Genomic DNA, 21,278 nt, shown 5'->3' on the forward strand with positions numbered 1-21,278 from the left:
TTTTATATAGTTAATTCATAAGAAATTTGACTTCATAGATTTAGTGTAAATAGAAATATGTGATAAAGTAATCTACTTAAATTATTTTTCTGACCTTTTATTCCACTTACTTTTATAGTAGAACAGGAGATGTTATTTTAAAATTATGTTAATAACTGGGCATGGTGGCACACATGTGTAGTCCAAGCTGTTCAGAAAGTTGAGATATGAGGATTTATTTAAGTCCAGGAGTTCAAGGCCACCTGAGCAACGTGGCGAGGCCCATCTCTAAAAAAAGAGAAAACAAAGAATAGAAAATTATGTTAATCAAGTTCATTTACTTTCACTTTTTCCCTCCCTTTCTTTCCCTGTCCCTCCCTCCCTTATTTCCTTCCTTCCTCTTATGATAATATTCTTTTTGAGAAAGTCTATTTTGTAGAGTTTAGGTAAATGGAGAAGAGGATTTTGATCTAGCTTATTTGTATTGAAATAATTTTTACTCGTTTAAAACAGAAATTAAGGAAGCACATAAAAGAAAAAGAATCATGAAAGAACGATTTAAGCAGGAAGAAAATATTGCAAGTGCAATGGTAATTTGGATCAATGAAATACTGCCCAATTGGGAAGTAATGTAAGTAAGCAGACTTTTCCTAAATTCCCATTTGTCTCCGAAGATCTCATGTTTCTTTCTTTTTTTAAAAATTTATTGTTATTATACTTTAAGTTTTAGGGTACATGTGCACAATGTGCAGGTTAGTTACATATGTATACATGTGCCATGCTGGTGCGCTGAGATCTCATGTTTCTGATTCTGTATTTTTATTATTTCCAGCATATATTCTATGCTTTGGCTAAATTATACTATTAATTAATGCCTGAAAATTTCCATATTTGCATCTGTGCCTTTGCTTTTGTAAATCCCTCAGTGTCTACCACCTACTTCCCTTACTGACCATCCTCTGTGTCGGCTAAATCTTTTTTTTTTTTTTTTTTTTTTTTGAGACGGAGTCTCGCTCTGTCACCCAGGCTGGAGTGCAGTGGCGTGGTCTCCGCTCACTGCAAGCTCCGCCTCCCGGGTTCACACCATTCTCTGGCCTCAGCCTCCCGAGTAGCTGGGACTACAGGCGCCTGCCACCGCGCCTGGCTAATTTTTTTTTTTTTTGTATTTTTAGTGGAGATGGGGTTTCACCATGGTGTCTGCTAAATCTTACCTATCCTTTGGGACCCAACTGAAATGCTAATTGATTTATGAAACTTTTAATGTCTTTGGTTACTGTGTTTTCTTTTTTTTTTTTTTTTTTCTGAGACGGAGTCTCGCTCTTTTGCCCAGGCTAGAGTGCAGTGGCACAATCTCGGCTCACTGCAAGCTCCGCCTCCCGGGTTCATGCCATTCTCCCACCTCAGCCTCCCGAGTAGCTGGGACTACAGGCACTCGCCACCACGCCCTGCTAATTTTTTGTATTTTTAGTAGAGACGGGGTTTCACCATTCACAGGATGGTCTCGATCTCCTGACCTTGTGATCTGCCTGCCTCGGCCTCCCCAAGTGCTGAGATTACAGGCGTGAGCCACCGTGCCCAGCCTAGTTACTGTATTTTCTTAATGCTAACATACCATCAATTGTAAGACGCACTATTGATGTAATAGCAGTTATTTGGAAAGAGAATATTAAATATATAAATGTATTAGAAGATGCACTTATTAATGTTAAAATGATTTTTAAAGTGTTTATCTCATAATCAAGGAAATATGTATGATCTTTCCCTTATGTAAATGTCCCATCATCATACTTTGAGACTAATATACTTATCTTGCCTTTGCATTTATTTATTCATTTTTAAGTTATTTTGCCAGCATCTTTTTAATGATAAATAATAATTGTATATATTTATATGGTACAGTGTGATTTGTTTTTTTGTTTTTGTTTTTGTTTTGTTTTGAGACAGAGTCTCCCTCTGTCACCCAGGCTGGAGTGCAGTGGCGCGATCTCAGCTCACTGCAACCTCTACCTCCTGGATTCAGACGATTCTTATGCCTTAGTCTCCCTAGTAGCAGGGACTACAGGCATCTGCCACCATACCCGGCTAATTGTTTTGTATATTTAGTAGAAACAGGGCTTCACCATATTGGCCAGGCTAGTCTCAAACTCCTGGCCTCAAGTGATCAGCCTGCCTTGACTTCCCAAAGTGCTGGAATTATAGGTGTGAGCCACTGCACCCTACCGTGATGTGTTTTTTGAGGGTTTTTTTTTTTTTTTCAAGACGAGGTCTCACTCTGTTGCCCAGGCTGGGGTGTAGTGGCGAGATCAAGGCTCACCGCAACCCCGACCTCCCTGGGCTCAGGTGATCCTCCTGCCTCAGCCTCCTGAGTAGCTGGGACTACAGGTATGTGCCAACACGTCCAGCTAAGTTTTGTATTTTTTTTATAGATATGGGGTCTCACTGTGTTGCCCAGGCTGGTCTCGAACTTTTGGGTTCAAGCAATCTGCCTGCCTTGGCCTCTCAAAGTGCTAGGATTACAGGTGTGAGCCACCTGCCTGGTGCAATGTGATGTTTTGGTATATGTTTACATTATGGAATGATTAAATCAAGCTAATTAAAACATCCATCAGCTCACGTATTTCTCAGTATTTTGTGGTAAAACATTTAAAATCTGCTCATTTAGCAATTTTGAAACGTACAGTTCATTAGTATTTATTATAGTCACCATTCTATGTAATAGGTCACTAACACTTATTTCTTCTAACGGAAGTTTGTACCCTTTGATCAACATCTCACCTTTCTCCATTCACTTTACTCCCCGCTCCCCGGCCATAACCACCATTCTACCCCCTACTTTTATGAGATTGATTTTTTTGGATTCCACATATAAGTGAGGTTATGTGTTGATTTTTCTGTGCCTGGTTTATTTCACGTGGCACAATATCCTACAGGTTCATCTGTGTTGTTGCAAATGACAGAATTTCTTTCTTATTGCCTTTTTACATAGCATTTTAAAATATGCCTTATCTTCCCTCTCGACTGGAGGGTTGGGGATATCTTCTGCAATGCCTACTGTAGTTTGTACATTGGGAATTTGTTGAATATTGGCACAGTGTGACATATTATCTGAGGCACTTTACATAAGTAATTGCATTTGATTCTTAGAACTTTTATAAGGTGTATGTATTTTTACTCCCATTTATCTCATAAGGAAACTCAAGGTCAGAGAGGTTAAGTGATTTGCCCAAGGTTATACATTTAATTAATGGTTAAACTAGATTGGATCTCAGATCTATCTGACTTTAAAGCCGACAGTTTTTTTTTAGCAGACTTTACTGCTTCTCAAAAACTAGGGCCTTCCCACTGTAGATTCTTGGTTGTTTTGTTTTTGGTGCTGAATTGGTGATACATTTTTATGTCCCTTTTATCCTGTTTTTTAAATAATTGACTGCATATTTCTGATTCTCTCATTGGCATTTATAAAACGCAGTTCCCTTTAGATTACTGTTGCCCCTTTGGGATCCTATACATCTTGTAGGCTGTTGTTGCCTGTAAGCATGAATGCAAAGAAAAGAATGCATTACATACTTAATTCTCTATAGTCCTAAAAATGACTTGATCACTTGGCCATAGACTAAAGATAATCCATCATGCAACTAGTATTTTTGGTATAAAAAGTAACTTTCTCCTTTTTTCTCCTCCTTTAATTCTAGGCGTAGTACAAGAAGAGTTCGAGAATTGTGGTGGCAGGGATTGCCCCCTAGTGTCCGTGGGAAAGTTTGGAGTCTAGCTGTAGGAAATGAACTAAATATCACTCCTGGTTTGTATTCTACGTTCAGTTATTCCCACATGTACAAATAGCCATCTACAGAGTTACATAGCAGATTAGTAGAGTGACCATTAAAATAAATGGCCTTTATCATATATAATGTCATTTTAAAAGCATGCTTCATCCCCCCAAAACCTGTTATGATTTAATAAGTTATTACATTTTATATAAAGATTTATGGTTTTCCCTTTAGTTCACAACTATCAATAATCTTCTTGGCATTCAAATATCAAAAACTTCTGGGATTCTACTTGGCAGTGGATAATAAGTATATACAAGAAAAAAGAAAATAGTCAATTATGAAAAGGCTTCACTTTTATACAGAAAACATAAATACTGGAGGAAGGCTAAAAGTTTCTTTTCCTCCTTCTTTACCTAAACCAGTCATTTTGGGATTTTTTTTTTTTTTATTTAAAAAGTTTAGGCCGGGCGCAGTGGCTCATGCCTGTAATCCCAGCACTTTGGGAGGCCAAGGCAAGTGGATCACCTGAAGTCAGGAGTTCAAGACCAGCCCAGCCAACATAGCGAAACCCTGTCTCTAGTAAAAATACAAAAATTAGCTGGGCATGGTGACACATGCCTGTAATCCCAGCTACTCGGGAGGCTGAGGTGGAAGAATCACTTGAACCCAGGAGGCAGAGGCTGCAGTGAGCCGAGATCACGCCTGTGCACTCCAGCCTGGGCAAAAGAGCGAGACTCTATCTCAAATGAATGAATGAATAAATGAATGAATGAATGAATGAATAAACAAATAAATAATTTTAAAGTTTATAACTTGATTAGCTGCATAAAGAAAAAACTTTAGCCGGGCATGGTGGCTCATGCCTGTAATCCCAGCACTTTGGGAGGCCAAGGCAGGTGGATTGCCTGAGCTCAGGATTTCGAGACCGGCCTGGGCAACACGGTGAAACCCCTTCTCTACTAAAATACGAAAAATTAGTCAGATGTGGCAGCGTGTGCTGGGAGGCTGAGGCAGGAGAATTGCTTGAACCCGGGAGGCGGAGGTTGCGGTGAGCCGAGATCAAGCCACTGCACTCCAGCCTGGGCTACAGAGCGAGACTCTGTCTCAAAAAAAGAAAAAAAAAACCTTTAAAGAACAGAAGAAGAAATAAGACTTTCAAAGAGTTATATTATTTTCTTAAGTTTCTTAAACTTTGGTGGATAGGAGCAAAATGTAGAGTAGTTTGTTTTTGTTTTTGTTTTTGAGATGGAGTCTCGCTCTGTTGCTGTGCTGGAGTGCAGTGGCGCAGTCTCGGCTCACTGTAACCTCCGCCTCCCGGGTTCAAGCGATCCTCCTGCCTCAGCCTCCTGAGTAGCTGGGACTACAGGTGTGTACCACCACGCCTGGCTAATTTTTTGTATTTTTAGTAGAGATGGGGTTTTGCCATGCTGGCCAGGCTGGTCTCAAACTCCTGGCCTCAAGTGATCCACTTGCCTCAGCCTCCCAAAGTGCTGGGATTACAGGTGTAAGCCACCGTGCCTGGCTTGCAGAGTAGTTTTGATGAATTTTTAAAAAATTAAGCTGGACATGGTGGCTCATGCCTGTAGTCCTAGCTACTTGGGAGGTTTAGATGGGAGGATTGCTTGAGCCCAGGAGTTTAAGGTTACAGTGAGCTATGATTGTGCCGCAGCACTCCAAACAGGGCTACAGAGCACGACTCTGTCTCTAAATTAATAAATAAATAATTTGGCCAGGCGCGGTGGCTCACGCCTGTAATCCCAGCACTTTGGGAGGCCAACACGGGTGGATCAACTGAGGTCGGGAATTTGAGACCAGTCTGACCAACATGGAGAAACCCCGTCTCTACTAAAAATACAAAATTAGCTGGGCGTGGTGGCGCATGTCTGTAATCCCAGCTACTCGGGAGGCTGAGGCAGGAGAATCGCTTGAACCCAGGAGGCGAAGGTTGCAGTGAGCCGAGATTGCGTCATTGCACTCCAGCCTGGGCAACAAGAGCGAAACTCCATCTCAAAAATAAAATAGAATAAATAAATAAATAAATTTTTAAAATTAGATAAAATTAGAATAATATCAAATAGAGGAAAGTAAAATAGTTTATAGGCCAGGCATGGTGGCTCATGTCTGTAATCCCAGCACTTCAGGAGGCTGAGGCGGATAGGTCTCTTGAGCCCAGGAGTTTGAGACCAGCCTGGGCAACATAGCGAGACCCCGTCTCTACAAAAAAAATCTCAAAATTAGCCAGGCAGCCCGCATGTGGTCACACCACTCGAGAGGGTGAGGTGGGAGGATCGCTTGAGCTCAGGAGGTGCAATGAGCTGTGATTGTGCCACTGCACTCCAGCCTGGGCGACAGAGTGAGACCCTGTCTCTAAATAAATAAATAGTTAATAATAAAATGTGCTAAATTGGTCTAAATGATAATGTTAATGCTAGACAATGGCACCACATAAAGACTTAAGGACTTTAATACTAGAAATAATATATTGTCACTGTTACTTCTAAAATTTTTCTTTTTATATTTATTGGAAAAAGTTAAAGTAATGAGAAGGTACAAGTGTTTGCTCTTCCACCTGAACTGCTATTCTTGATCCCACTGTAAACACTGTTAGCAATTTGATGTATATTCTTTCTGGTCTTTTTTCTATGTACATAAAGTGTGCATCTACATATGATCAATTTTAAAGCTTTTCTTTTTTATTTTTTCACCCACAATTTATGCCTTAAGGTTATTCTGTGGCTTTCTTTCTTCACACTATAATCTATCTTGAACATCTTCCATGTTAGTACATACAAGTCTGTCTCATATGTACTGCAGCTACATTGTATTCCACAATTTGGCTGTACTATAATTTATTTAACTGTTTTCCTTGAGATAGCCAAATCAAAGACATATATTTTTTCCTGCCATTCTATAAAAAAGACATATATGTTAACATCCAAGTACTGTTTTTCATCCCTCAAAAGAGATTAAAATGAATGAGAATTACCCATACGAGGATGACTGAAAATCATTCATAAATATTTACCAAAGGTCTCAAACAAATAACCTTTGACTGTTTATTTCAGGTCTAAGAATTTACTCTGAGGAAATAGCCAGGATTGGATGCAAAAGCTTTTCTACAAAAATGTTCATTGCAGCAATCAGCATTATATATAATTGGACAGAATTATAACAAAAATTAAATGTTTACCCTTTGTCTGAAAAGCAATGCCAACTTTGGATATTATGATTATGTATGATTTTAAAATTTGATTTTCACAAGTCTCCTTAATAAACATATTATTTTATTTATTTATTTATTTTTATGTATTTATTTTTGAGATGGAGTCTTGCTCTGTCGCTGAGGCTAGAGTGCAGTGGTGCTCTCTCAGCTCACTGCAGCCCCTGCCTCCTGGGTTCAAGCAGTTGTCCCTGCCTCAGCCTCCCAAGTAGCTGAGATTACAGGGGCCTGCCACCACACTGACTAATTTTTGTATTTTTAGTAGAGATGGGGTTTCGCCATGTTGGCCAGGCTGGTCTCGAACTCTTGACCTCCAGTGATAGGCCTCCCAAAGTGCTGGGATTACAGGCATGAGCCACTGTGCCCAGCCAACATGTTATTTTCAAAGAACTTAAAAACTTTTAGAATAGAATTTAAAGGAAGAATTAAGTTTTTATTTAACTTAGAAAAAGTTAGATTTTATATGACTTAACTGTTCTCTCCAAATATAAACAGAGATTGCTTTTGCTTTCTGAGTTTGGAACAGATTGAATGTTTTTAAATTATAGTCAGAACTTTCAGTTAGATTTTCTAAATACATAATAAGAATTTTTGAACATACTGTAATTGTTTAAAGTCTTAAGAATCAATTTTGCAAACAGGTAATGAGGTATTGATGGTTATATGAAGTTTTGTTTGCAATTTTTATTGATAACTGGCTTTAGAATCTGATTTATCTTGATAACTTAGACATTAAAATATTGGTTAAATTGGTGTTAACGTTTTGTGATACTATAATCAAAAGGTTCGTTTTTAGCTTGAAATTTATAGTTTTGTAACATAACTGAGTCGTTTATTTCCAACATAATTTTCGATTTTCTTCACTAAACATTTATGTATTCAAGAATGGAATGTGTGTTTATTCTCTCCTTTTTTATTAGTGCGGAAAAGATGCTAAAATTGGATTGAAGTACATTTATTTTTGTTAATCTTGTTTACTTTTGAATGGCTTTAGTAATTTGACTTGTTTTAGTCATGAAATTTATAATCATTAGAGAATAGTAGCTAAGAGTAAGGGCTCTAAAGTCAGTCAAATATGGTTCAAATCTTGGTTCCACCATATATATTAGGTTTGTGACCTTGGGCATATTACTTAACATCTAGAAATCTTAGTTTTTCTTCACCTGTAAAATAGGGGTAAGAATATGAAAGGAGTGTTCTAACAGTTATTTGTGATAATATAAAACAATAGTGAAAGTGCATTTTGCTGAGAGTATGGATAATATCATAATTGTCACGAAATCAGAAAGCAAAATATACACTGAAATCAAAGTATTCTCTGTTCAAGTCCAAAGTATCATCTTTAAGCCTGCTTCAAACTCTCCCTTTGCAGATTCAAAGCAAAGTAAGTGTGACATGAGGACCTAAGCATCAAAGTGAACTGAGATGCAGGTCTTCTTAACTGTAAATCTTACTGGAGAGATGTCCTTTGATGTTTTGAAATCATTACCACATTTTTATTATTAGATCAATTTTATGACTTATAAAACTGATGGGTTTGTCTGGTGAGCCCCCTTTTTTTTAGATAGTTTTAAAATTTGGGTATAATATTGAAGCTGACTGTCTTAGAACCAGTTTGAATTTTTTTAAAAAACTTACAATTTTATACCTAATAACCCCCAAATAATTATATGTATAAATTTTAACCTTATATTCATCTCTTCTATGAAATCACTGATGGAGCCAGGCATAAATAATAGGAATTTTGCCTGGTGTGGTGGCTTACGCCTGTAATCCTAGCACTTTGGGAGGCTGAGGCAGGTGGATCACATGAGGCCAGGAGTTCAAGACCAGCCTGGCCAACATGGTGAAACCCTGACTCTACTGAAAATACAAAAAATTAACTGGATGTGTTGGTGCATGCCAGTAATCCCAGCTACTCAGGAGGCTGAGAATTGCTTGAACCCGGGAGGGGGAGGTTGCAATGAGCTGAGGTCACACCACTGCATTCCAGTCTGGGCAACAGAGAAAGACCCTGTCTCCAAAAATAAGAAGAAGAATAGGAATTCTAAGTTTTTTTTTTTTTTAATTTCTTCTTTCCAAACCATTAGTAATAATGAAAAGTAAATAGAAGGGAGAAAAGATTAGAATAGTAAGAGTCTGTTTGAAATATATCTAGTCAGATATTTGATAATGATATGCTTCTTGGCAATATAAGAATACTCGTTATGGTATAGTCATTACTTTGGAAAATTATGCAGTTGTTTAAAAGAAACAAAAGCAGATCTATATCTACTAACGTGGAACAACCTCTAATATAACAAAGTAAGATACAGACCAGTGCATGAAACATGTTGCCACTTTAATTTTTTAAAAAAGGATTATATATTTATGTATATGCTTGTGCATGCATATTTTCATTCTTGGAAGAATTAGAGCTCTGATAACCACACTTGCATCTGAGGAAAGGAAATTTATTTTTCTCTCTATACTATTTTGTACTTTTTGAAAAAAAATTTTTTTTTTTTTTTAAATGGAGTCTCGCTTTGTTGCCCAGACTGGAGTGCAGTGGTGCGATCTCTGCTCACAGCAACCTCTGCCTCCCGGGCTCAAGTGATTCTCCTGCCTCAGCCTCCCAAGTATCTGGGATTACAGGCATGCACCACCATGCCCAGCTAAATTTTTTGTATTTTTAGTAGAGACAAGGTTTCACCATGTTGGCCAGACTGGTCTCAAACTCCTGACCTCAGGTGATCCACCCGCCTCGGCCTCCCAAAGTGCTGGGATTACAGGCATGAGCCACCATGCCCGGCCTACTTTTTGAAATTTTTTAAAACCATGTTCTTGTATTACCTTTAAAAATGAATAAAATTTTAAAAAGAATTAATTGAAGCAAAAAACTTATTTTGGACAATATATAAACTTTGGTGTTTGGGCAAGACATATTTTTTTCTATTCTTCTGTCCCTGAAATGTCCTATTTTTATGTAGTTTCAAATATCTGCAATAGTTAGTTACAAAATAAAGACCAAAAAAATTTGGGAATTGAGAAAACTTTTGAAATCTTTCCTGTCCTGAAGTTTTTATGAGACCCTGCATATGGGAGTGCCGTGACTAGGCACTTAAATTAAAAAGATAGGGGTAGAGATTTTGTTTGTTGGTGACACACACCAAGTCTGTGTGAAATATAAGTAGCTTTAGATAGCAATATCATAATGGAGAAACCAGTTTCAGTAGTGATAGAAAGCAAGATCGAGCATCTACTGAAGTGCTATGAGGTGCCAGGAGCTTTACATATATTATCTTATTTAATCATCAGTAACCCTATGAGTAGGTGTTGTTTTTCTCTGGTTTACAGGTAAAGAAAGCTGAGTTCCAGGGTAGCTAAATAACTTTCTTGAAGTCCCTCAGATAGTAAATGGCAGAGCCAGAATTTGAATCTAGGTCTGATTGACTCCAAAAATCATTTTTTTCTGCTGTTCCGCAATGATACTTCTTAGCAGAAGCATCTCTTTCTGCCTCATATGTACATTCTGTATGGATGATTACTCTGCAGTAATTTTATTTACTTTCTTTCTGGGTATATAATGAATAGTTTTGGTAGAATCAAGTACTTAGATTTGCCACTTTTTTGATGCTTGCTACATCAGAGAGACCTGACCGGTAATAGGTAAAGAGTAAAAGTTAAAATTTGCAAATATATTTCTTTCCTATTATTCATACATTTTTGTTCTCCCCCCAACCCCCAGAACTTTATGAAATCTTCCTCTCAAGAGCAAAAGAACGGTGGAAAAGTTTCAGTGAAACAAGTTCAGAGAATGATACAGAAGGTGTGATTTCTTTTTTTAAATAAGAATTTTAGGATGAAAATTCAGATACTGAGCATGTATCAGAAGCTGTAGTAATCGCTTTACATATATCATCTTATTTAATCTTAACCCTTTCAGTAAACAAGGCTAGAAAAAAGACTTGATTTACAGAAAAGTTCATGTAAGTATCATCCTAAGACCTCTTAGCTATGTCAGCTATTTGTGGAGAACTAAAAGTACGTAAAAGGTAAAGAAGTTTATACTGGCAGACAGCAGCTATTTCATCATTTTTGACTCATTTTTATGAAGCATTGAAATTATGAGAATTAAAATTATAAGTATTCACTTCTGAAATATTTTTTCAATAATAAATGGTGAGGCTGGGCGGATGGCTCACACCTGTAATCCTGGCACTTTGGGGGGCCAAGGCAGGTGGATCACCTGAGGTCAGGAGTTTGAAACCAGCCTGGACAACATGGCGAAACCCCATCTCTACTAAAAAAACAAAAATTAGCCAGGCGTGGTGGCAGGTGCGTGCAATCCCAGCTACTTGGGAGGCTGAGGCAGGGAGAATGTCTTGAACCTGGGAGGCAGAGGTTACAGTGAGCTGAGATCACGCCATTGCACTCCAGCCTGGGTAACAGACTTCATCTCCAAAGAAAAAGAATAAATGGTGAAAATTGCACTTTAGTAGAAATTAATTGAATGTAATGAAGAGTTCTAGTCAGAAGCAGTGTCTACATAAATTACTGTTTTCTTATTTCCTGGATATGTATAATTTGCATGTGTCATTTAACTTTTTGGTCATTGTCTTTTTAAATATTGCTTCTGCCCTTTCTTGCCTGTTTTCCTTCTGGACTCCAATTACATGTATAGTAGACCATTTAACAGTGTTTCACAAGCCTCTTATACTCTCTCTTTTTTTTTTCTTTTTTTGGTGGGGGATAGATATAATTTTATATAATTGAAAAAATTTTTTAATTCATCATATAGGGATGGGGTCTCTCTATGTTTCCCTGGCTAGTCTCAAACTCCTGGCCTCAAGCAATCCTGCCTTGGCCTTCCAAAGTGCTGGGATTGCAGGCATGAACCACTGTGCCTGGCCAATTGTTTCTCTCTCTCTCTCTCTCTCTCTCTGCTTCAGTTTCATTGATTTTTATTGATCTGTCATCAAATTCACTAATCCTTTCTTCTGGTTTATCTAGTCTGCTATTAAATCTAAATCTGTGGGCTTTTAAAATGGGCTTTTAATTTCAGATGTGCTTTGTAATTGTAGAATGTTCACTTGGTTCTTTTTATACATTCTGTTTCTCTGTTGAAATTCATCTTCCCATCCCATGTTCCTTCTGCCATCTTTTCCTCTATTTTCTTTTTAAAATTTATTATTATTTTTTTCTCTAGCGCATATCAGCCAGATATTTTCTTTAACATATTTATAACAGATAGTGCCATTGCCTGTTAATTCCAATACTGCATCATCTGCAGGTCTGCCTCTGTCAGCTGTTTTTCCCCTTATTTCCCCTTTAAAGTGGTTGTAAGTCACATTTTCTGCTTCTTTGTATATCTTAAATGTTTAAATTGTATGCCAGACATTGTATATAAAAAGAATGTAGAAACCAAAGCTGAGGTTTCCCCTGCAGAGGAAGCTGCTCTTTCCTGTTAGGCAGTTCGATTAAGGGCTTATCACCTCAATTCAACCATTAATTGATCTAGGTTGGGGCAAGGTTGTAGCTTTAGATAGACTTAGTTTATCTTGAGTTTCAAATTTCTTGATGGGAAAAAGTGTTTTTTTTTTTTTTGAGACGCTCACCCTGTCGCCCAGGCTGGAGTGCAGTGGCAAGATCTTGGCTCACTGCAATCTCTGCCTCCCAGGTTCAAGCAATTCTCCTGCCTCAGTCCCCTGAGTAGCTGGGATTACAGGTGTGCTCCACCATGCCCGGCTAATTTTTAGTAGAGACAGCGTTTCACCGTGTTGGTCAGGCTGGTCTCGAACTCCTGACCTCAGGTGATCCACCCACCTCGGCCTCCCAAAGTGCTAGGATTACAGGCATGAGCCACCACACCCAGCCCAAAGTGTTCTATTTTGACTACAGGTAATCTCCCTCCAATGATATGCCCTCTCAAGACCTTGTGACTTTGGATGATTTTATTCTGCATTTCTAGCCCAGCCTTCTGCATTCAGAAAAGTCCCATAGGGAAAACCAGATACACATTCAGGGCTCCTCCAGTTTCCTGTCTATCACATCAGTTTTATTTGGCCATGTGTAGCTCTTCTGGTTTCTCTTCCTCCAACTAGAGTGACTTTGTCTTTGGCGAGCTCGATCCTAAGCCCATACCTAGACCTGGCAGATACCCCTAGGAAGAAAAATGGACACTGGTGTCTACTCACCAAGGAAAGACTCTTACTTTTCTGGAATTTAAATCCTATTGATCTCTCTGTGTCCATAGCTCTCTGATGATTTTTTAAATGTGATATTTGTAATTTTTTTTCCTAGTTGTTACCATGGAAATGATGGTCTGCCCGTATCTTCTGTAAAAACTGGAATTAGAAATCCTTTACCATATAACTTTCTGATAAATGTATAGCTATTTTCTTTGTACAAGAGAATAACAAGTTCTAACAAAAGCTATGTGACATTTCTTATAATTTCTTGATTATTCAGCTTTTAACTTAAATAACACATGCTGTGTGATCATTCTGTATTTATAAAATTGGACTTGTTAGAGCCAAGTGATCATTTAAATTGTATCTGCTTGGTAAATGCAGGTGTATCTGTTGCTGATCGAGAGGCCAGTCTGGAATTAATTAAGTTGGACATATCCCGTACATTTCCATCTCTCTACATCTTTCAGAAGGTGAGGGTTTCTAACCAGCTTGTAATTACTTAAAAAATATCTATCAATATCCAAGGCAACAGATTCTTTAAATGAATAGCTATTACTTTAAAAAAGGCAAAACGATAGAAATTGGGGACCCTGTATAAAAAGTCTAAAACTAGTTATAAAATTATAAAGGAATTTCTATTATTTTATTCCACTGACCGAAATACATTATAGTTAGCATAGCATTTAATACCTTTTATGTAGTAGGCACTTGATGAATTTTATTACAGTGAATTTATTTTGCTTTTTATTTTGTAAGATATATGAATTCTTAATATTTTGGCCTAGTAAATTGTTAAAGTATAAAGAACTTTTCACGAAACTTAAAAATTTTCAGAATTATCATTAAAATAGGAAGAAATGGTTTTCTTTGTACATAGGCTATTATGAAGTTGCTTATACCTTATGAAAAGAGAAATGACTACATTATATATACTTTATCTTTGACTCATGTCTTTATTTTTATTTCTTTTTAAATTTGAGATCAGGTCTTGCTGTGTTGCCCAGGCTGGACTCAAACTCCTAGGCTCAAGCAATCCTCCTGCATCAGCCTCCTGCGTAGCTGGGATTATGGGATTACAGGCATGTGCCACCACACCCAGCTGATTCAAGTCTTTATACATGGAATTCTTCTATCTTTAGATTGATAAAAATAAAATGAGATAAAAATTTTTACCATTAAGATTAAAATTATTAACACAGTTTAGTTTAGCTTGATGGGTTTTTTTCTGCTGATGCTGTATTTTATAAAATGAAACAGTGTGTATTCATCATACCCTTATACCAAATCTAGAAGATTTAAAAACTGTTGACAAATTATATAGCTTGTATCCATCAAGTAAGTTTATTTGGCTTTTTGTTGTTGTTGTTATTTAGTACTATTTCTTTTTTTTTTTTTTTTTTTTTTTTTTGAGAGATTCTCACTCTATTGCCCAGGCTGGAGTGCAGTGGCACAGTCCTGGCTCAGTGCAACCACTGCCTCCTGAGTTCAAGCGATTCTTGTGCCTCAGCCACCCGAGTAGCTGGAATTACAGGCGTCTGACCCCATGCCCAGCTAATTTTTGTATTTGTAGTAGAGATGGGGTTTCACCATGTTAGCCAAGCTGGTCTCAAACTCCTGGCCTCAAGTGACCTGCCCATCTCGACCTCCTAAAGTGCTGGGATTACAGGCATGAGCCACCGTACCCATCTGCAGTGTTAAATATTTCTTATTCATAATTTGGAAAACATCTTGGCAGAGTACATTTATAATATTTTTTATTAAATATGCTAAAACTAGTCATTTAGGAAATGCTACAGTTTATTAACATGTTATATGAAAATTAACTTAGAGACAATTATTTGTACAGTTTCAAATTTCATTTTTCTCTCCTAAGGGTGGTCCATATCATGATGTCTTACACAGTATTTTAGGGGCATACACATGCTACAGGCCTGATGTTGGTTATGTAAGTATTTGTTTCCATCTGTTTTTTAAATATAAGCATTTTATCTACACTCTTTATCAAAATATCCTATGTTGTATTAGCTCCCAAATGTCTGTATTTCTATGTCTGTTTTTCTTGGGCTTATCAATTTACCCAGTGAAGAATCTTTCTATCTCTTGCCAGGAGCTTATATGTACTTGAGGCTGCCAGCTTTCTGGGGGAGCTGCGGGAGATTTCACCATGCAATTTATAAACTTTTATCTCATGCCCTGATATCAGTGTGATGCCTTGTCCCCCTCTTCCTAACCCTCTTTTCCATGACTGTGCCTCTAGAGAGTAAACCTCCTATGTTCTACCAGGTTAAGGGAAGGATAGGTACCTGTCCCTAAAGGATAGGGGAGGGGATTTACTCCTTATACAGACTTTCACCCAATCCTATTTTTAGCTCTATTTCTCCATTTCACGGGTACCTGACAACTTCAGCTTCTGAGCCTTCAGGGTTTTACAGCTGAATTGGCTTGCTGATTATTGGCTTCCTCCTCTGTAGATATTTTAGTTTTAACATTCTACACTTATTTAATTTACAATTTCTAAAATACTATTAACTATCTACTGTATAATTTTTCATTCTTGTAGTCCTTGTGGGTTAATATTTATTTTTTCTTTACTGTATTTTTAGTTGGATTTTGCAGGAGAACAAAGAAAGATGTGATGTTCAATTGCCATTTTTAACTAGAAGTTATAGAACTTTCATCTTCTCACCTTTGCCTTAAAATAGAAGAATGTTAGACCTCTCTATAGGGTGGCTGTCTGGTACAAGTTACTTTGTTCTGTTGCATGTTCATTTCTATGTTTGTTTACTCAACAAATATTTATTGTGCTCTTATGACTATATGTCAGGCATTGTTCTAGGCACTTGAAATACCTCAATGAACAAAATGATTTCTGTCCTTATGATGCTTACAGTTTAGAAGAAAGAAACAGACAATAAACAACAAACAAATAAGTAAATCATGTTATATTAAAAGATAAGTGCTGTAGAAAAGTGTGAGATGATAAAGGGGGAAAGTGCTAGGTTTAGGGTGGGGCAGGTTTTAGTATTTGAAAAGATCGTAAGACAGTCCTTATAGAGAAAGTTAGATTTGAGCAAAGAGTCTTTAAACTCTTACTCAGGTATTCTGTGAATGAATTGTAAGAACACCTTGTATCCCCTTCACATGTTTAAGTTGAAGTTTAAAGTTTTTCATCGTAAGTTTACTTGTAAATAATTTAATTTTTTAGCACTGGTTAAATGTTGACATCTTATAGTTTTCTAAAAATGTCCCTAGGCATGCCGGGCGTGGTGGCTCACGCCTGTAATCCCAGCACTTTGGGAGGCCTAGGCGGGCAGATTCCATATTCAGGAGTTCGAGACCAGCCTGACCAACATGGTGAAACCTCGTCTCTACTGAAAATACAAAAATTAGCCGGGCGTGGTGGCACGCGCCTGTTATCCCAGCTACTCAGGAGGCTGAGGCAGGAGAATCGCTTGAATCTGGGAGGCGGAGGTTGCAGTGAGCCAAGATCGTGCCACTGCACTCCAGCCTGGGCAACAAGAGCAAAACTCTGTCTCAAAAAAAAAAAAAGTGTCCCCAGGCTGGGCACAGTGTCTCATACCTGTAAATCCCAGCACTTTGGGAGGTTGAGGCAGGAAGATCGCTTGAGCCCAGGACTCCCAGACAGCAGTGAGCTAGGATTGGACCACTGCATTCTAGCCTGCACAACACAGCAAGACCCTGTCTCAAAAAAAAGAAGTCTGTAGTGGAGTTGAAATACTGTAATGAATTTACATATATCATAGTCCATTTAAAGAAAAATATATTAACAAGCTCTTCATTAATATTTTACAGTTTTGCTTTTTCTCTGAACTTGTATTTCTTTTTTTATTTTTATTTTTTTGAGACAGGGTCTCACTCTGTCACCCAGGCTAGAGTACAATGGCGTGATCATGACTTACTATAGCCTCGACTTCCTGGTCCCCTGGTCCCTGGTGATTCTTCCACCTCAGCCTCCCAGGTAGCTGGGACTGCAGGCACAAGCCACCATGCTTGGCTAATTTTCTGTATTTTGTGTTAAGACAGGGCACTGTTTCCCAGGCTTATCTTGAACTCCTGGCTCAAGTGACCCGCCTGCATTGGTCTCCCGTAGTACTGGGATTACAAGTGTGACCTACTGTGCCTGGCTGATATTATGATTTTTTTTAATATAACGTTGTATAATTAAAACAAAGTAATTAACCTGCCCAACATCTGAAATATCTGACATTTTTTGTAATGAGAGTAATTTGAGATTTACTCTCTGAGTGACTGTGAAATGTACAGAACTCAGTTATTAGTTGTATTTGCCATGTTGTGTAATAGATCTCAAAAAAAAAAAAAAAAAAACAGGCCAGGCATGGTGGCTCATGCCTGTAATCCCAGGCATGTAATCCCAGCATTTGGGAGGCCAAGGTGGGAAGATCGCTTGAGCCCAGGAGTTTTAAGACCAGCCTGAGCAACACAGTGAGACCTCATCTCTGCAAATAATAAAAAATTAGCCAGGTGTGGTGGTGTGCACCTGTAGTCCCAGCTACTCAAGAGGCTGAGGTGGAAAGATCGCTGGAGTTCAGGCTCTTGAAGCTGTAGTAAGCCGAAATGGTGCCTGGGCGATAGAGTGAGACCCTGTCTCAAAAAAATTAAAGTTACTCCTCCTTTCTAACTGGAGCTTTTTGTACTCTTTGATTATCGTCTTCCCCACCCCCAAGCCTCTGGTAACCACTATTCTACTCTTTGCTTCTATGAGTTCAGTGGTTTTAGATTACACATTTAAGTGAGAACATGCAATATTTGCTTTTCTGTTTTTTGCCTTATTTCACTTAGCATAATGTTCTCCAGTTCCATCCATGTTTTCCCAAACGACATAATTTCTTCCTTTGTTAAGGCTGAACAGTATTCTTTTGTATACGTACACACACTCTCTCATCCCATTCATCTGTTGATGGACCCTTATGTTGATTCCTTAACTTGGCTATTTTGAGTAGTGCTGTAATGAACATGGGAGTGCAGGTATCTTTTTGATATACCGATTTCAGGTCTTTTGGGTAATAGCCAGAAGTGAGATTGCTGGACCATATAGTAATTCTATTTTTAGTTTTTTTTTTGAAGAACTTCCATACAGTTTTCTATAATAGCTGTACTAATTTACATTCCTATAAACAGTGTGCAAGTTTTTTTTTCAACAACCTCACCAACACTTATGTTTTGTCTTTTTGGTAATAGCCATATACAGCATATACAGCTTATCCATATACAGCTTATAAGCCATATACAGCTTATCCTCAGGGGATATATTCCAAGACACCAAGTGGAATATATAGGTTTGGTTTTTTTTTGTTTTGTTTTTGTTTTTGAGACGGGGTTTCGCTCTTGTTGCCCAGGCTGGAGTGCAATGGCATGATCTTGGCTCACTGCACCCTCCACCTTCTGGGTTCAACCAATTCTCCTGCCTCAGCCTCCCAAGTAGCTGGGATTACAGGCGCCCGCCACCATGCCCAGCTGATTTTTTGTATTTTTAGTAGAGACGGGGTTTCACTGTGTTGACCAGGCTAGTCTCGAACTCCTGACCTCAGGCGATCCACCCGCCTCGGCCTCCCAAAGTGCTGGGATTACAGGCGTGAGCCACCCTGCCCGGCCTATATAGGGTTTTGTACTTGTCCTGAAACTGCAGATAGTGCAGAATCCTATATACACTATGTTTTTTCTGTACATACATACCTATGATAAAATTTATTAATTAGGCACAATAAGACATAAACAGCAATAACTAATAATAAAGTAGAACAATTATAACACTATTCTAACAATTTAGGTGAAAGAAGCATTACTCAAACACAAGCTCTACAATACCACAACAGTTGATCTTATAACTGAGATGGCTACTAGGCAGGTGGGTAGCATATACAGCATGATTACACTGGATAGAGGGATGATTCCCCTCTTTGGCAGGACGGAGCAGGACCACTCCAGATTTTACCACCCTATTTAGAACAGCATGCAATTTAAAACTTATGACTTGTTTATTTCTGGAACTTGCCATTTAATATTTTCAGACCACTGTTGACCGTAGGAAACTGAAACTTCAGAAAGCAAAACTGGGGAAAGTGGAGGACTACTGTATTTTATTTCATTTCTCTCACAGAATTTTATTCTAATGTACCACTTTTCTGCCCAAAAGTCTTTTAGTAATCTCATTATACTTCTGCTACAAATATATAAATTAATTAAAAATTAGCTTTATTTCTGATATACATAATATTCTAAATATTAAATGTTTTTTCTAATTTGTGTTATTACAATTATTAGTATAACTGATCAAAACAAATCTATTAGAGAAACTACATAAATGAAAAAAACAAAACAAATTTATTTTTTTGGTTGGGCATATATAAATTTTCAATCAACTTTTTTTGTTTTTTTTTAAATTATACTAAGTTCTAGGGTACATGTGCACAATGTGCAGGTTTGTTACATATGTATACATGTGCCATGTTGGTGTGCTGCACCCATTAACTCGTCATTTACATTGGGTATATCTCCTAATGCTATCCCTCCCCCCTCCCCCCACCCCATGACAGGCCCCCGTGTGTGATGTTCCCCTTCCTGTGTCCAAGTGTTCTCATTGTTCAGTTCCCACCTATGAGTGAGAACATGCGGTGTTTGGTTTTTTGTTCTTGCGAACAGTTTGCTGAGAATGATGGTTTAGTTATCTCAGTAACTCAATTAGATTCTCCTTTAGCTTTATTGAATACAGAAGACTGTTAACTACTTGAGATGCAAAAACATTTTGTTACCAATCATTAGAATTGTTCACTTTCTCAATTTCTATAAAGTATCCCAAAAGCCTTTATTGAGACTAGTCAAAATATCTATTACTGACATTTTAGGCTAAATTTTATTTTGTGTTTTGTGTTTTTTGTTTTGAGACAAGGTTTCACTATGTTGCCCAGGCTGATCTTGAACTCCTGGGCTCAAGTGATCCTTCCACCTCAGCCTCCCAAAGTGCTGGGTTTATGTATGAGCCACTGCACCCAGCCTACACTAGACTTTAAAAAAAGAAAAAATATATATTAAAATTATATCTTCAGGCTGCGTGCGGTGGCTCATGCCTATAACCCTGGCACTTTGGGACACTGAGGCAGGCGGATCACTTGAGGCCAGGAGTTTGAGACCAGCCTTGCCAACATGGCAAAATCCTGTCTCTACTAAAAATACAAAAATTACATGGGTGTGGAGGCGCATGCCTGTAATCCCAGCTACTCAGGAGGCTGAGGCATGAGAATTGCTTGAATCCAGGAGGCAGAGGTTGCAGTGAGCTGAGGTTGTGCCACTGCACTCCAGCGTGGGTGACAGAGCGAGACTCTGTCTCAAAACAAACAAAAATCCTCACTTAAAGGCACTTGTTTAACCTGGTATACTGAGAAAAATTGGGGAAAATTAAAATACTGTTACTTTTATTACACTTATGATAATGATTTTTTAGAATATGTTTTAAATATTTTTTTTTACCCTGGCTGCAGACTTATTAGGTCACTGTATATTTGCTGCTGAAATGAGCTCTGTTAGGTCATTGAATTTATGTAAAGTGACCACCATATAACTTAACTGGTGGTATCAAGGCTCACTGACAAACCAGTCAGTCAAATCACACTTACTTTATAAGTTAAAAATAGTGTAGACTATATTGGAATACCTATTTCATGTCATGATTTGACAAAATACGTTTTTAACTATGTTAATGAATAACATATGCTGAATCTATAAATAACTCACGAAAGTTTTATCTGTAGATTTTATTCTTGAGAAAATTTGGTAATCTTGGTTCACATATCAGTTATACTTATTTAAAAGAACCACAGGCTGAGTGCGGTGGCTAATGCCTGTAATCCCAGCATTTTGGGAGGCCGAGGCAGGTGGATCACCTGAGGTCAGGAGTTCGAGACCAGCCTGGCCAACGTGGTGAAATCCCGTCTCTACTAAAAATACAAAAATTAGCCAGGTGTGGTGGCATAGGCCTGTAATTCGAGCTACTTGGGAGGCTGAGGCAAGGAGAATTGCTTGAACCCAGGAGACGGAGGTTGTAGTGAGCCGAGATCCCGCCACTGCACTCCAGCCTGCGTGATGGAGCTCTGTACTGCA

General features: G+C 38.1%; 1 protein-coding gene across 9 annotated transcripts in view; it reads left to right on the forward strand.

The window, feature by feature from the left end:
- TBC1D12 (TBC1 domain family member 12) overlaps positions 1-21,278 on the forward strand; it is a 136,496-nt gene that overhangs the window by 97,643 nt on the left and 17,575 nt on the right. For 7 of the 9 annotated variants that reach the window (XR_010146987.1, XM_507936.7, XM_016918893.3 and 4 more), the window contains 5 exons: positions 493-610; positions 3,672-3,778; positions 10,697-10,777; positions 13,524-13,612; positions 15,016-15,087. Coding sequence is in view for 7 of the 9 variants with exons in the window: in XM_507936.7 (XP_507936.4) it covers positions 493-610; positions 3,672-3,778; positions 10,697-10,777; positions 13,524-13,612; positions 15,016-15,087 (467 nt within the window). In the remaining 2 variants the exon portion in view is untranslated. The remainder of the gene's footprint in view (positions 1-492; positions 611-3,671; positions 3,779-10,696; positions 10,778-13,523; positions 13,613-15,015; positions 15,088-21,278) is intronic. The other 2 variants (XR_010146988.1, XM_009458959.5) reach the window with 1 other exon arrangement.

Source organism: Pan troglodytes, chromosome 8, assembly GCF_028858775.2.
Source record: "Pan troglodytes isolate AG18354 chromosome 8, NHGRI_mPanTro3-v2.0_pri, whole genome shotgun sequence".
Taxonomy (NCBI): domain Eukaryota; kingdom Metazoa; phylum Chordata; class Mammalia; order Primates; family Hominidae; genus Pan; species Pan troglodytes.